The 17,346-nt window shown below is 48.5% G+C and overlaps 1 protein-coding gene across 1 annotated transcript in view; it reads left to right on the top strand.

Moving 5' to 3' along the window:
- The first annotated feature begins 815 nt into the window (after positions 1-815).
- LOC147889030 (AP-5 complex subunit zeta-1) overlaps positions 816-17,346 on the top strand; it is a 57,592-nt gene continuing 41,061 nt past the window's right edge. Inside the window, exons 1-2 of the mRNA XM_087392809.1 lie at positions 816-1,016; positions 1,108-1,242. Of these exons, the coding sequence (XP_087248935.1) occupies positions 897-1,016; positions 1,108-1,242 (255 nt within the window). The 5' untranslated portion in view covers positions 816-896. The remainder of the gene's footprint in view (positions 1,017-1,107; positions 1,243-17,346) is intronic.

The raw sequence follows: 17,346 nt of genomic DNA, 5'->3' as shown, positions 1-17,346 counted from the left end.
AAAACCATAAAAAGGATATACTTAACGATTCATTCTTCTACTCGCTTCTACAACCTACTTCATCCCATCGTCTCTATGCAGTCAAAGAAATGCTGCCAACATGATGCATCACACACTACACAACGTCACACAACACACGACACAAATGTTTTCTAGAAGGCCCTTTAGCTTTGCGCTTATGCAACAATAGAAAGTTGCATGTCCATATCTGTTGGGCGCAGAAAGCAAAACTGGAATAGCAACCAGGGAGAAAGATAGAAGGGTCAAGAAGCATGCTACACGGTGGTCGACCGCTCAGAGAACTTTTTAGCAGCTTCACCACGCTCAAGAGACTCGCTCATCACCACACAACAAATCCCTCCAGCGACGATGGTACTTGCTCCACGACGCACGTAGGCCAAAAGGAAAGCGATGGCTTTCGCTTCTACGGCAGCAGATCGACAGAAAAATGCAGACAACGCGGAGAGATAGAGACAAAGAGGAGAGACGGCCAGCAGATGGGGACACTAACCCAACAACTAAACCTAAGGTGTCACGAACGTGGTCAACTTGACCACTAACAAAGGACTATAGGGGCTCAAGCGACTGTGAAGCATCCAAAAAACAACCCTTTCCTAGGGCCTAAAACAAATCATCCAAGCAGGGCTATAGTGGTACGACAACCTTCTTTAATACTATTTCTTACTTAAATTTGATTGAAGGCAATCTATGATCGCAACTTTGAGATCGAGCGGGCCAACCTATCGTAGATAGGTCAGGGTATTCGTGTCAGGCCACGAGGGAGTGCCCTTGCTCCTTAGCTTTTGCGTGATTTCTACATACCTCGCCGTGATCTTTACACTGTGAAAATCGTCTAGTTCGTCGCTAGTTGTTTGGGATCCCTGCTCCATTTTGCCATGGATACAAAGAAGGTTGACAGCCGTGACTTTGCTATTCATCTTCGTTTGCTATCCCAAAGCGCTCGCGACACACCTCCCTCGTCTGACACGGCTCAGGACACTGCCGTATTGGAAGCTGTAAAGAGTTCTAGCCTTTGGCGCATTGAGTTTGTCTTCGTGGATCCATTGCACACTCCCGGGTGCTCATTCAATCGCATCTTTAATGCAGATCCACAGACTCCATGCAATGTGCGAGGGCCACATCGACCTGGTTGGAACCGTCAACACGTCTATTAGCAAGCTTTTCCAACGATGTGCTGCCTCCGTGACTCAGTTTCGCTCTAGCACCGGTCTTCTGATGTTGGTACGTTTTTTCGACAGGACATCACTTAAAGACTGAGCAGACCTTTTTTCCGTTAGTCCACTTGTCGTAGGGTGCCATCATTTGTCCCTGCGGGTTGAATTGTCTTCAATGCTTGCTTTAAAAGCAATACTAATGGTCTTCAATAATTGCTTTAAAAGCAATACTTTTGACATAAGACAGAAATAGGTTCTGCAGGGAATTGGACTCTCTTAGTCTTAGAACAGATAATCTCAAGGAACCGGCCTTTTGCAAAACATCACCTCTGAAATAATGTTGCCATGCTTGAGGCCACAATTAAAGCATGTGCACTCCCCTCACCCATCACCGATCTAACATCAGATGTCATAGGCAGGCGCACCCTGGTGCTCCATAATCTTACCGCTATTCTATATTCTAGGAACATGCCCAAACTGATCCCTGAAAACACAACATACAGTGCAGGTTCAATTTCACGACGGTCAAAAGGTTGAAAACCATAATCTTCGTCACGCATAGTAGGGACTAGCTACTATGATATCCCCACCCATGTCATCAATGCCCAATGGTGGGTGTAGCCCATAATTTAAACATATGCTCTCACAAATACATATCCACACACACCCACACATACTTGAGCATCCATTTCTCTTCTCCGAAGTACGTATATTTACTTGCTCTTTGTTACATACAACTACATCATACCTATGATTTACCAGCACGAGATTTCCAACAGTCACATTTTGAGTGCGGCTCTTCGTAATGGCTGCACCAATCCAATGTGGAGTAGTCTCTCAAAGGAAGCATATGTTGGAAATAGAGGATAGAATCACTCACACCTCACACTCCCAATCGCAGCTCACAACACTCAAAGAGACGGAGAAAGAGAGAGAGCAAAAACTCTGATATATTCTTCCACAACAGTGGGCTGACAAAAACTCAAGAGATGAGCGTACAAAACAGCCAATCGATGCTGTCCCAAATCTTGAGTCTACTCCTCTCCCTGCGCGCTTGTCTGTGCAAGTGATGAGGAATGAGGGGGGGAGTGGTGGCCTTTTATAGGCCCATTGCTGGGCTGTGAAAACCGACCAGCAGGGATAGGCCCCCTATTGCAGCACCGACTTGCTGGGCTCCACCATCGACTAGGCTAGTCGGCCTCTTGGAGGCTGATTTGGCTGGCTTGGGCCAGGCCTATATAAAGGCCTGTGTGCCTAGCACATGGGTTGCTGATGCAGTTTGCAGGCGCTGCCTTCTTTCTGGTCCAAGAGACACCTAGGATGCCGTGCCATCAATTCTTGCTACGCATGTTCCAGGACAGGTAGGTTCTCTGTCCTTTTCTTCCCCTACCCCCCTATAGTCTTATGCTCCCTTGTCCCCACAATCGGGGGCTCGCAAGTGGGGCAATGACTTCTAACACCCCCTCTCAATGACAACTGTGGGTTGATCCCCATGCGCCGAATGAGGTGTTTGCTCCCTGGGAAGCGCCTTCATGAAGACATCTGAGATGTTGCCGTGGGTTGGACAGTGCATTAACTGTATAACTTCTTTGTCGATGAGTTCACGAACAAAGTGGTAGTGAACCTCGATGTGCTTCAATTGTGGTTGTTGCACATAACCATTGTCGCATCTGCTTGGGCTACATTCATGTTCTCCAAGATCCACTTGAGCTACAATGCTTCACATGTTGTACAAGCAGCCTTGTATTCTGTCTCCGTAGATGAAAGGGCGACAATAGGCTGTTTCTTAATCAGCCATGAGATAGCTCCTGATGAGAGTAAGAAACAATATCCAGAGGTCGATCTACGGGTATCAATATCACCTGCCCAATCACTATCGTAGAAACCTCCCAACTCAATGCCTCTCGTATAAGTGATGCCGTAGGTGCATGTACCCTTCAAGTACCTTACTACCCTCATACCTGTGTCCCAATGGGCCTTCTTGGGTGTGGCGGAGAATTGACAGAGCAATCCAACTGCATAGGAAATATCCGGTCGGGTATTAGTGAGGTAAAGCAAACTCCCCACCATGCGTCGATACAGTGATGAATCAACTGGTTGAGATGGATCACACACACTCAGCTTTAGACCAGTTTCCATGGGAGTCACTGTTGCTTTGCAATTTTCCATCTGAAAGCATTTGAGTAGTTCCCTGCAGTATTTCTCATGTGAAATAAAGATATAGCTCTTTCCCTGCTTCACCTCAATCCCAAGACAGTAGTGAAGTATGCCTAAGTCCGCCATCTCGAACATCTCCAAGAGAAGTCTCTTGACCTAAGCAATCTTCTTCGTATGATCCCTTGTAATGATGAGATCATCAACATATAGAATCAATACCAGCCACAAATCCCCGTCTGTGTCGAGATAAAGATTTGCCTCTGATGGACTCCGTTAAAGCCCGATCTTTTAAAAGAAAATATCTATTCGTTGGTACCAAGCTCTGGGGGCCTGTTTCAGCCCGTAGAAGGCCTTCTTCAGTTTGCAGACTTTTGATGGGGATCCTGGAATCTGAAATCCTGGTGGCTGTGCCACATATACCGCCTCCTCCAGGGTTCCATTAAAAAATGCAGACTTGATGTCAATATGAAAGTAGGCCAATTGTGATGAGCAGCCAAGGCAATGACTATCCGAATGGTCACCATCCTAGCTGTGGGGGCGAAGGTCTCATCGAAGTCAAGTCCTTCCGACTGTGCATAGCCTTTGACCACCAATCTCGCTTTGTACTTGTCCAAACTCCCATCTGACTTGAACTTAAGTTTGTACACCCATTTAGTCCCAATGACCTTCCACTTGGTTGGTTTGGGCACTAAATCCCAGGTGTCATTTTTCATAATGGCATCCATCTCTGCCTGCATGGCTTCCTGCCATTCTGGAATATCCTTTGCTTCCTGGAAGGAATGGGGCTCCTCAAGCTGAGCCACCATAGTGTAGTTCACGAAGGGAGTCTTCATGTTGCGTTCAGACCACCGCACTCTGGAACTGCTCTCGGGAATGTCCGTGACCCGTGAGTCTGCTAAGGTCTTCAAATACCATTGAGGTAGCATCTTCTCTGATGGAGGTGCCTTTGCTAGAGTCGCCTTGGGAGTTGGTTTTGGAACAGCATGCTCCTCCTCCTCCTCCTCCTCCTCCTTGTCGGGGTCTTTAGTCGTCTCCACCTTTTGGATGGTGACCTTGGGTGGGGGTAATGACAGAAGTTCAGGAACCTCTTCTGCAAGCTGTGGCTCTGACTCCTCTATCTTCGGCCACATGAACAAATGCATGAGAACCGAAAACACTTAAATGAGATATCGTGGGCTTCTTACCATAGTAAGCTTCATATGGAGTCTTGTCATCAACAGCCTTGGTCTTGGTTCTGTTGAGGATGTGAACGGCAGTGTTCACGGCTTCACCTCAGTAAGCTTTCGGGAGATTCCTCCCTCGCAACATGGTCAAACCTGTCTCTGTGACGGTCCTGTGCTTCCTCTCAGCAACTCGTTCTACTGAGATGTGCGAGCTGTCTCTTGATCCCGTGCTTCTTGCAAAATCCATTGAACTCGGTAGAAGTGAACTCTCCCCCTGTGTCGGTGCGGAAGGCTTTGATTACCTCCTCGCTTTCCTTCGTTACCTGGGCCTTCCAGTCTTTGAATTTCTCATAAGCCTGAGACTTTTGGCCAGGCAGAATACCCACGTCATGCGACCGAAATCATCCACAAATAAAAGAGAGTACCGCGAATCTGCGAATGAATTTGTCGACATTGGGCCTCAGATGTCGGCATGAACCAACTTGAGCGGCTTCTTGGCCCATGATGAGGCCTCCTGTGGGAACTTGCCTCTGTGTTGCTTGCCCTCTAAGCAAGCCCTGCAAACATGATCATTGCCTGCAATCGGTGGAAGTCCATCCACCATCTTTAACTTCTGCATCTTGGTGAGAGTGCCATAATTGACGTGACCGAATCGCTCATGCCTCAATTTGGATCTGCCATGGTCCCTGTGCACCAATAGAGCGTTGAGCCAATATAGCCCATGCTCCTTGACTTTTTGAGCCACCACCTTTCCATTTGCCTTGGATGTGACAGTGACTTTGCCATTCTTGAATAAGATTGACATATTGTGCTTGTCCATCTGACAGACAGACAAGAGGTTCTTGCACAAGTTTGGTACATACAATATACCGGAAAGTAGCTCCTCGTTTCTTGTAGTCGTGATGAATGGAATACTACCAACACCCTTCATAGGGCATGTCTGATTATTCCCCATAGTGACCTTGGAATCGGGATGCGTACCTTTCATGGATTTGAACCACTCCTTGTTGGGCATGTGCTTCTATCCATGTACCAACCTTCCTTTCCTTCACTGACTGTGTAAGCGGAGCAATACTCAGTGATGATGAAGAGAGCGCCGGTCGTGACGTTTGCTGATTCTGTCTTTGGCTCCTCCTTGGACTTGGACTCCTTTCGCTTGAGGTCCGCCTTCTTCTTGCGGCACTCTTTAGCAGAGTGACCAAGCTTCTCACAATAGAAGCACTTCATCTGCCTCTTTTTCTCTGCATCCTCTGTCTTGTTGTTGTTCTTGGAGTCTTTGAACTTACCCTTGCCGGGCTTGTCCCTTGCCATGAGTCTCTTCTCGTCCGATTGAGTAAATAGCTTTGCCTGAGCCTCTTCCTGCAATAGCAAAGGGCCAAGTTCCTCGAAGGTGAGAGGCTCTGTACTCTGTCCTACAGTGATCGTAGTCACGAAACTCTTGAAACTGCGAGGTAGCTCGTGTAATGTCAGCAATGCTAGATGACTTGAGTCTACCTTCTGACCAACTGCCGCGAGCTGGTCCCTTACCACCTTGACTTTTGTGAGATGGTCATGAACATTGTCCGCCTCATTCATGTCCAGATGGTACAGTTGATGTTGAAGAAGCAGAATATGAGATTTGTTGTCTGTTTCATATAGATACTTTGCAATCTATGAATTAAATGAGGCAATGTAGGTTGCATTCGTAGATTTGCTCCCAATAGTGTATGATGGTAATAGATTTAAGGATCAAGAACGAAAGTATGAGCTGTTCACACTTTGTTTTGTGGTTTCTTGTTGTAAGCTTCGTTTTGCTTTCATGGGGAAAAGGTGCTCACCAGGTTTCAAAACATTCGGACCCTTCATGCTGCCTCTCTTAAGATTCACTAGCTTACATTGTCACACAATAAGTTGCTTACATTTTGTACTATATTTCAGTTCGTATTTAGGCCTTTGTTATAGGGCTTATGACTATGCTGTTAGAAAGTCACTGCCCCACCTGTGAGCCCCCGATTGTGGGGACAAGGGGGCAGAAGACTAGAAAAGGGCAGAGAACCTACCTGTCCTGGAACCCGCGCAGCAGGAATTGATGGCACGGCATCCTAGGCATCTCCTGGACCAGCAAGAAGGCGGGGCCTGCAGACTGCATCAGCAGCCCATGTGCTGGGCACATGGGCCTTTATATAGGCCTGGCCCAAGCCGGCCAGATCAGCCTCCAAGAGGCCGACCAGCCTGGTCGATGGTGGAGCCCAGCATGTCGGTGCTGCAGCAGGGGGCCGACCCCCTGCTGGTCAGTTTTCACAGCCCAGCAATGGGCCTATAAAAGGCCACCACTCGCCGCCTCGTTCCTCATCACTTGCACAGACAAGCGCGCAGGGAGAGGAGTCGACTCAGGATTTGGGACAGCATCTGTTGGCTGTTTTGTATGCTCGTCTCTTGAGCTTTTGTCAGCCCACTGTTGTGAAAGAATATATCAGAATTTTTGCTATCTCTCTCTCTCCGTCTCTTTGAGTGTTGTTTGAGCTGCGATCGGGAGTGTGAGGTGTGAGCGATTCTATCCTCTATTTCCAACATGGTATCAGAGCAAGGTTTCCAGCTCTAGAACAGAGTTCCTCAGCAAGAAGGCGACTCCAATCAACACTCAGGTTTGCTGCGTGGTCAAGTTCTCTACTGCAAATTCATTTTTACAGTTTGCTGTTCGCTATTACAGCAAGGATGGAGGACAAGGATTCTACCGTTGCCTCTTCAGCCCCTTCTCTTCCTTCCTCCTCCTTCAGATTTCTCTCATTCACCATCCCGAACTTCGGGAGTCAGGGAAACTAGATGGGTCGAACTACCCACTCTGGAAGGTGAAAATGCGGAGTCAGTGGCTCCAAAGTTGTGGAAATTGACCATGAGGGTGGAGGCAAAGCCGGAAGATATGCTGGACAGCAAGGGGAAGATTCTCATTCCAGTAGATGGAGAGGAGCTTGAGAATTGGGAAGACAGAGATGCCCACTCCCTAGCATTAGTCATCAGGACCACAGCGGACTCTGTTCTTCCGCACATCCAGATGGCTGAGACGTCTGTAGAGGCGTGGGCTATTTTGAAGGACGATCTCCAGGCCAACTGGCTATACAGATTCAAGTGAACCTATCCCTGGGATTTCCCTTTTGTAATAATATCCCAAACACAATGTTATTGGAGGTTGACGTGTTTTGACCTCTTATGAAACCCTCCAAATATTCTTGATTTGTGTTGTACAGGACTATATGCACCTTAGTGTTACTTGGAGGAAGGCTAGCTGATGGTGGAGTAGATGGTTCATTGTCCCACCTGTAAGTCTAAATGAGGAGGCACATGAACATGAAGCCTCCATAGGATGGGGGGGCATGAGAGGCTGCTATGTGTGTCAGATATGGATGCCCGATGAGCAGATCTAGTTGGGAATGGTTATCCACATGGGTTGTCATGCAATCAGCACAAAGGCTGACATATGGGCAGCAGAAAGTGGGGTGTGAAGTGCTGTCTGTAGAGCACAGTGGGCCTGAGAGAATGGGCAGGTCAGGGGCACTTATAGGTCCCTGCCCCACCTATATAGGGAGCACACAGTTGAGTAGTGAGAAACATACTCTGGTCCATTGTCTTTCTTGCCTTCGGAGCAAGTCAGGTACCTCCTTAAGGTACCTGTCAGAACAACTCCCTTTTGAATCTTTGGGCATTCACTAGTGTCTTCCACTGCTTCACATTTCGTCAGACACTGGTCCATTACAGCCTTGTTCTCAGCATGATTTCGCGCAACATATGATGTCCATCATGTTCACAAAAGGCCATGGATCCTTTTACCATGGCTGTTATGTTGAACATGCATACTCAATGGCACTAGTCTCAAGGCTATTTGGCGTAATCGCCAAGAAAAACTCACCTCTTACCAAAATGACTGTCTGTGACTTAGACCCTTCCTTCTTCTCCTTTTCTGTTGATCCGCCTTCTTTTTCTTGCAACCTTGCATAAAGTGTCCAGGCTGATCATAGTAATAGCATTTTCTATTTTCCTTGCTGTCGTTGTCAAAAGAGTTGTCATCCCCTAAAGAATCCTTCTTGTTTTGCTTACCTTTACTGGGTTCGATTTTACCCTTCCCTGTACTATGTAGAATTGGTAAATGCCTTCTCTTAATCATCTACTGGGGACCATTTAGTTTCCACAGTAGTTGCATGCAGTTCCTCAGGGTCTTCCACCCATGGGATTATTGCAGCCATTTCCACAGCCAGATCTCAGGGGTCTTCCATCCCTGGGGCTAGCTCAGCTCAGACAGAACGCCTAGATGATGAGCGTCTTGGGTCTACCACCCATGGGGATCATCCAGGTTCCACAGCTTATTCTCTTGGGTCTACCACCAATGGAGATTGTCCAGTTTCAGCAGTTTATTCTCTTGGGGTTCCCACCCAAGGGGATTATTTAGTCAGTACAGTTAGTTTGGATGGATTTTTAACTGGTCCAGCAGCTCCATTTCGTTCCTCTGGGTCTCAGCTGGATCCGCTTTATGAGGGGAGCAAACAGTTCTCACAGTTATTTGTGATGGATCTTCCATTGTTGGAGACGTCTTAGACCGGTCAATAGTTGCCTCTTGGGTCCACCATCGGAGGGGGTTGTCTAGTTCCCATAGTTAGTTCTCTTGGGGCTTCCACCCAAGGGGACACCCCAGATGCAGTCAATTCCATTAAGTTGAGGATAACCTTAGCAAGGGAATTACATTCCCATTGGTACCGTCTATGTAACACACTAAGTAGTTTTGAATAAAGTTTCGGGGCTTTTTGTAAAAAAAGGTTTATTTCATCAATCCAAAGTTTGATTTTTAAAGTTAAGGTCACGGCTCACAATGGATTCTTCTTTTTAAGACCTTTCAAATGAGTACCCATGTTTTATAGTTCTGAGTTCACCTTGACCTTGAAAATTTCTTAACAAGAATCTTGCTTAAAGTGGGCACTCCCACTGCAAAAAGTCCTTAAAAGTACCACTTCGAACATTTCTCTTCCAAAAAGTCCTTTAAAAATCTCTTTTGGGGGGGTTTTAATTTACAAGCATTTTTAACAACGTATTAAGAGGTTTAAGTTAACTAGACTCTCTAAATGCCAATACATTTGTATTCTGCTCTGCACCCCAGTAGAACTCATCAACCTCCCCCGCTCCTCCTGCTGCCCTCCTTCCTGCTCCCCTCCTTGATGCCCCCTCCCTCCCCTCCTTGCTTCTCCTCCCTCCCCTCCCCCCTACCTGCTGCTCCCCCCGCCTCCCCTCCCCCCTACCTGCTGCTTCCCCCCCCGACTCCCCTCCCTCGCTGCTGCAGCCCCCCCCCCCCCCCCCTGCGCGCTGCCTCCTCCCTTTCCTCCCCCCTACCTGCTGCTCCCCCCGCCTCCTCCCTCCCCTCCCCCCTACCTACTGCTCCCCCCACCTCCCCCCCCGACTCCCCTCCCTCGCTGCTGCAGCCCCCCCCACGTGCTGCCTCCTCCCCCTCATGCTGCCTCCTCCCTCCCCTCCCCCCTAGCTGCTGCTCCCCCCCCCCTGCTCTTTCTTTGCTTCCGCCCCCCCCCCCCGCTCCCCCCCCCCTCCCCCGGCCCTCTCCTCCACTCCTCCTCTCCTCTATCCTCCCCTCCTCTCCCTTCCTCCTCTCCTCTTGCTGCCCCCCCTCTCTCTTTGCTGACGACTCCTCTCCTTGCTCATTCCTCTCTCTCCCACCTTCCTTTCACCCTCTCCCTTCATCTGGAGTACCCTATTCTCCTTTAGGGGTCTCCTGGGCTTCAGGAAAGCGGATGGAGTTCTTCTTTGTGTTTGAATCGGCCTTTCCCACCTCGATTGATGACCACCTCGATTGATGAATGGGTTCCCACTCAGTCAATCTGTTACCGCCCACACCGGCCGCGAGAACCATCGCTTTCTCAAAAGATGAGCTGCAGTAGTTGCAAAAGGATTTGGAGCATGAGTGTTCCACGACTCTCTTCGCACGCATCCATGGCTCCCACCCCTCCAGGTCACAAGCTAGAGATTGGATGCTTGCAGTGCTTCCCCAGGAGCGCGCCCCCCACCTTAAGGATGCTCGTTTGTTGGGACGAGGTTTCTTTTAGGTGTGCCTAGATTCCCCGGATGTCACGAGAGACCTGCTACAGGCCGGGTTTCTATTTCTAGGCTACAGGAGGATTTTTTTGTTTCCCTTCCAACTGGGCTTTGACCCAGTTGAAGAGGACAAGCAAGGAGTTTCTGTTTTCATCAGGTTTCCTGGTCTCCCCTCAGTTTATCACCGGCTTCTTTCAGTTATTGGCGAGAGGTTTGTCGTGGTAGCAGAGATCCCCCCTCTTCCTGGTGAGCCCTCTTCGGCTGCTGAGACGGTCAGGATGGATGGGGTACCCAGGATTAGGGTCATTGTCCAGGACCCTAATATTTCAGATGACCACATCATGCTACAGCGACCCGATGGATCTTTCTTCCGCCAGAGATTTGAGGTTGCAGGTCGGCAGGACCAGTGCAAGATTTGCAGATCCTTGAGGCACTTCGCCAGAGATTGCCCAAAGAAGAAAAAGAGGCCCAGAAAGCAATGAGCTCGTACTAGCTTATGACAGAGAGCAGGAGCAGGACCTACCGCTCCACAAGCACCGCCTCAGACACGGGCTTCCCCCCCTCCTAAGGCTACTCGAGTCCCTCCTGCACCCCGCACCACCTCTGGCCCACTGTGGGTTCCGGTCGCGGTTAGGCTCTCTACTTCAGATCACACCTTCACTGCTTTGGAGGCTATCCCCTTGGAGCCTCGGGAGGAGACTAGTGTTCAAGAGCCTTGTTCGACTCCACCCCAGGATCAGGATGTACCTTCCTCAGCAGCCGAGGTTGTTGGCACCTCATCCGCAGCACTTCTTGATCAGGACTCAGTACAGGTGCCTCTTTCTATGGATAGAGGGAAGGGGGTCTTACATTCTCTCCTTGCTTCGGTAGGAATCCTTCGTACCCCCTCCCTAGGACTGGCTCAGCGGAACTTCTTTTCCGCTCTAGAGGACCTCTCTGACCTCCCATATGATGATTTTGTACCTTCCACTTTCGTAGAGCCAGTTATTGGCATCCCTTTTGAGAGATCTTTCTCTCTCTCACCTATGGACTTTCCTCCCCTTGGACCTCGTGTGTATGGCAGGAGGTCAGCTTCGGTGGAGGGTTCTTTTTCCGCCACCAGGTCGGGTAAGGTATTCCAATCCGCTTCCTCCCGCCGATGAGGATAGCCAGTTGGAATATATAGGGATTGGGCGGCATCCCTTATCGCCGTCGCAGACATCTGATCAGGAATTAGCTCCATCTAGATGCTTCAGGTGGTTCCCTAGACATTCTTTTTCTTCAGGAACACAAACTGGATGTCAGAGATTGCTCCAAGTCAGGTAAGTTGCTTTCAGGCAGGACTTTTTGGCTTCCTGCCTTGGGAACCAGAGGAGGTACATGCATATCAGTTTTAGATTCCATTCTCCCTCTGATCATTGGACACGGTACCATAACCCCCTCCAGGGCCCAGTGGTTTTACTTCTGATTGACGGACATAAGGTTGGTCTATTGCTTGATCAGAGAGCAGAGTATGCCTTCCATGCACGGGAGTCCTTTTGGATATAGATTGGAGTAAACCCTTTTTTTCTACACTTGGTCCCAGACATAGTAGAGAGAGTGTCAGGTAGCTTATTGACTCTGACAGCGTTTTGCAGTCTCATCCGGATACCGTCATGCACTTAGCGATAGATTTCTATGCCTCCCTTCTTTCCGCAAATCCTGACACAGAGGCCAGAGATGTGGCTAGAGATGAAATTTGGCAGAGTTTACCTGTGTTGGTCACACCAGAGATGATATGCTCACTTGATGCATGCTTTACTAACATAGAGTTCAAGACTGCTCTCTTCGCCCTTCATAAGGCAAATGCCCTGGTTCCGATGGTCTTACTCCTTTTTTTTACAGCCTTTTGGGATATGATAGGTGATCATATTACTTCAGCCCTGCAGGGCATTTGGGACTCGGGTGAGATGCCTGACTCATTGACCGAGGGACTCATACACCTTATCGCGAAAGGTGGCAACATGAATTTTGTATCCCATTGGAGACCCATCACTCTTTTGGGAACTGTATACAAAATCCTTGCGAAGGCGATCAGCATCCGATTGCAGCCCCTTCTTCCAGACCTCATCCATGATACTCAGACAGGCTTCGTGCATGGCAGGAGCATTTTTGATAATACATTTTCCTTTTGGGAAGCCACAGAGTGGGCTATGCAAAGTGGGTAGAGGCTGGCAGTTCTACTGCTGGACTTTGAGAAAGCCTATAACAGAGTAGATTGGGCTTTTCTTGAGGGCACTCTTCTACGACTTGGATTTTCAGATGCATGGATTAGAGGGGTGGCCTCCCTTTACAGGTCGGTCCACAGCCAGGTTTTGATTGGAGGGGTAAGGGGCGACAGGTTTCAGATTTCCAGATCAGTTCGTCAGGGATGCCCTTTAGCCCCCTTCCTCTTTCTTTTTGTGGCAGAAGCTATGAGTATCTTCCTTAGATCTCAGGCTGAGCTTTATGGGTTGAGATTGCCCTTGAGACAAGAGCAGGAGCTTCTTGACTGTGAGTTGGCTGATGATACTGCTATTTTTATTGAGGTCTCTTCGCAGTCACTTGATTCTTTCCGGACAGCCTTGGATATTTTTTGCTTAGCTACAGGGGCACACATTAACTGGCATAAATCCTTTGGCTTTTGGATCAGTGATGAGGACACTCCAGGCTAGGGAGTTGACATTGGCTTTTCTTGGATTTAGAGGGGTGTTCCTATCAGATATTGGATGCCAGGTAGGATTGGGCATCTCTGCAGCACAGCAGTTTGTCCCAGTACTAGAAAGTATAAGAAAAAAGCTCCTTTTTTGGAGCTCAGTCAAACTTGACCTTGCCTCTAGAGTTGTGGTAATGAACCAGGTTCTCTTGGCCACCGCCTGCTTTGTGTGTTCTTGATGGTGCCGGTCTAGGGATTGCATCACTCAGCTCATTAGACCAGTCATGAATTTTTTATGGAGTGGACTTGATGGCACGGCAGATGTTGCAGCGAGGGTGGCCTGGGAGACCATTATTCTCCCTACATGGGAAGGGGACTTTAATATCATTGATCCAGACTTGCAGTGCAGGGCATTGCTTTGTAAGGTGGTGGTGAGGGGACTCATGCCTGGGTAGGAACCTTGGAAGGATTTCTTTTTTGGACGCATTCAAGCTTGCACACCTACCTTGGGAGATGATTGGGTGGACAGCCCTCGCTGGATTTTTACTTCCGCCTCTCTTAGGTCTCCTGCCTCTTCTCTCATGACTGCCATCCTAAAAGCTTGGGGGAACTTCAGGAACACTCTTCGAAGGGTTCCGCCCTCTACCCTTGAAGAGATTGATAGGAAGCCGATCATCTGGAACGATAGTATACTTGATGAGCATGGCAGACCACTGGGCACTTCCCATTATATGCAGTGGTCTAGATGGGAGAGAGGCCCCGCCTACAGAGTAGGCACTTGGAAGGCTTTTATCAAGCTACGTGAGGATCAGAGGCTTCAGTGTGTGAGTCACCTCAGAGGGGTAGCACGTAGGATTCAGCAGATAGATGCAGCCATCCCGGTGGAATGGACAGTTGAGATGCCTATTACTTCCACCACTTGGATGGGAGCTTTTTCGAGGACAGCAGTTCCTCTACAGGTGATCGCTCTTTGAGATCTCAGGAAAGATGCTCTAGTCTTTGACATTGGGGATGGAGGTATACTCTCTAGATCCACGGATGATATTCTTCTAGAGGTTGCCTTCAGCCTGTCAGGATTGCTGGTTTTGTGGACCATGGAGCGGGCTTGCAGTGGTACTTAGACCCCGACCCTCTGCTCTTGGCCCTGGGATCCTGGAGGTTGTGGTTATTTGGAGGTGCACCTATCAGGTGCTTGCAGTGGGACCTGGGAGAGTGGGAGTGGATAGATCATGGGCATTAAGAGAGGGGGATTTCCTTCTTTTGTTTCACGGTTGGTAATGCCAAGAGATTTCAGCTGAGTAGTAGAGGTTGGATTCCCTCGAGAGCCCCCCATTGGGATAGCTTCTTCATCACCGCAGATTTACGTAGGAATTTTTGGAGGAGGCTCTGGAAATCCCTCAGAAATAGAAAGATCACTCTTTTCTTTTGGCTTTCTATTCATGGAGGGGTTGCAGTGAATTTGTGGAGATCACGATTTGGGGCTGATCCCACTTGCCCTTGCTGTCATTTTACAGAGGAGTCGGTGCGACATTGCCTTTGGGACTGCAATCAAGCGAGAATTGTTTGGAAAGGAGTTGCTCGGATACTCAGCATTTTTCATACTTCCCCTTTTTTCATGACTCGGGGCTTGGTCGCATGGTTATTCCTTACTGGGCCCCAGGTGTTTTATGAGGGTGAGCCTTCTTCTTGGGCACTCTCGATCCGCCAACAGGTGATAGAGCCCTGCTCTCTTTAGGATGTACCACATATTCCTTTCAGAGCTTCACATGTTTCAGTCGACACCTCTTGGGAGATTTTGGCTAGCATTTCCTCTTGGCACATTTGGAGAGCCAGATGCACAGAGGCCTTGGATGACACCGAGATACACCCATCACAGGTGTTCACGGGTATTTGGAGTGACACGGTTCACACTTTGATAGCCATATGGGCTAGCATGCAGGGCCCTTCACGAGCAGCCTCTTCTAGGAGGACTGTATTTCTTCGAGTTTGGAGGGGTTCTCCCTTTTTCTCAGAGGTTGCTACCGGATTGAGATGGCACTATCAGCCCCAATCCTTTGTTTTTGGCTCTTGAGCTTTTCATGCATTGCATGGTGTATCCTGTATTCCCGTATGGAGCTTGCTCTAACGGTTTTCTTTAATACTTAATAGAAGTCTCTTTTTTTGCAAAAAAAAAAAGAAGTCAATACACACTTATGTGAACACTCAATTTATACCGTTAACTAGTGCTCCCTAACTAGTAGGAATAGGCCCTTAGTCCACAACTTCAGCATGGTGATGTAGCAAGCTGATGTGGCATGTTGACTTGGCATGCTGATGTAGCAGCCATGGCATGTGACATGGGACACGACAGCCCATGAGGTGGCACATGACACATGGCAGCATGTGGGGACATGTGGAGGGGCATGCATGAACCATGGCACCACTTGTCAATCTAGGAACTCCAGCCCCCCATGCAGCCCCATTTCCAAAGGAGCCACCCCCATGCCAAACTGGGCACAAACTCCCACGTTTTGAAGCTGCACCCTCCTACATCCATAAAGGAAATACCCACACCCCCCCCACCCCCATTTGCACACATTTCTCTTCCCCTCTTGCTTGTGCACTCTCCTGCAGCCTCTCCTTCTGCAACAGCTCCCACAGTAGCTCCTCTTTCCTTTGCAGGTTCCTTCCCCATTCAGTCTAGCAGCAGGTTTTTCCTTTGCAGCAGCCCTTCTGCAGCCGCTCCTTCTGTTCCTTCTGCAGCAGCAGCAGCCCTTTTGCTCCTTCCTCTGCAACAGCTTCTCTTGCTCCTTCTGCAGCAGCAGCAGCCCCTTCTGCTCCTTCTTCTGCAGCAGCCCTTCTGCAGAACTTCTGCTCCCTCTGCAGCAGCCCCTTTTCCAAAAGCTCCTTTGATTTTGCAGAGTAGCCTCTCCTACAAACTTGTTCTCCACAGTCCTACAGCAGCACATATCCCTATGAAATACTCTCCCTTATGTTATGCTACTTCCTCCCAACAACTACACTCACGTTTTGAGGCAAATCTGTAGCAGATTTATATTGTATTCTGCATGGCTTTTGAAGTTGCATCAGCGATCTAGAAGCACACAGGTATGCTATATCAGAATCTCTTTTCTCAAAGCATTGGCTTAATGTAACCGATGCGTGGAAGCAGTGGTAATAGTGCAGGCATTTGGAGAGCCCTTGGAGTCTTGAGCATCCTTGCTAGGCTACCTATTGAGACACTGTTGTGTATATAGTCTTACTGCTCAGCCTTGAGCTTCATTTTCATGTCTTGTACATGCTCCGACCATAGTTTGAAAGATGTTGATAAGATTTACTTCAACACCTTAGTCTTGTATCTCATTATTATAAAGAGCCTGGATAAAAGGGGGGCATCTCGGCCGTGTTCATCTTTTTTCAAGGAACATTGTATATTTTAGTCTCTGTCTTGCAAATCTATGAAGTAAAGCAATATTCCACAATCGTACATAAAGCAATCTTTCCCGTTCCCCCTTTAAAAGAGCTTGGAGAGGTTTCATTGGTGTCAGAGCTTAGGATAGTGATCCCAAATCTCTGTGCTCCCTTATGAGATCAGCCCTCTTTCTTCTAATTGAGGCAACCAGCCTTCATGGCTAGTCATAGTCCCCATCTACCTCCAGTCTCAATGAGTGGAGTAACCTTCTGACTAGTATTGCCCAACAGATTCATGTCCATGAAGGTAACCATGTTGATTCCCATGAACCAGGGCCTCCATTCGAAGGAAGATGCCATGCAAATGTTCAAGATTTTATAAAGGAGGGTAAGTCACCCTCTGCCTCTCCTTCAAGAGGAAGAAAGCACCTTGGTGTTGTCTCTCATTGTTATAAAGAGCCTGGATAAGGGGGGGCCAGGGGGGGGGGGGGGACATCTTGGCCTGTGTTCATCTTGGAATATTGTACATTTTAGTCTCTGGCTTGCAAATCTATGAAGTAAAGCAATATTCCACAATCTTACATAAAGCAATCTTTCCCCTTCCCCCTTTAAGAGAGCTCGGAGAGGTTTCATTGGTATCAGAGCTTAGGATAGTGATCCCCAAATCTCGATGCTTTCTTATTGAGATCAGCCCTCTTTCTTCTAATTGAGTCAACCTGCCATCATGGCTAGTCATAGTCCC

This window comes from Dipteris shenzhenensis, chromosome 21 (assembly GCF_047967505.1).
Source record: "Dipteris shenzhenensis isolate YYH24624 ecotype China chromosome 21, Dip_SZ_1.0, whole genome shotgun sequence".
Taxonomy (NCBI): domain Eukaryota; kingdom Viridiplantae; phylum Streptophyta; class Polypodiopsida; order Gleicheniales; family Dipteridaceae; genus Dipteris; species Dipteris shenzhenensis.
The sequence above is the reverse complement of the archived record's forward strand: the minus strand, read 5'-3'. Positions and strand labels throughout refer to the sequence as shown.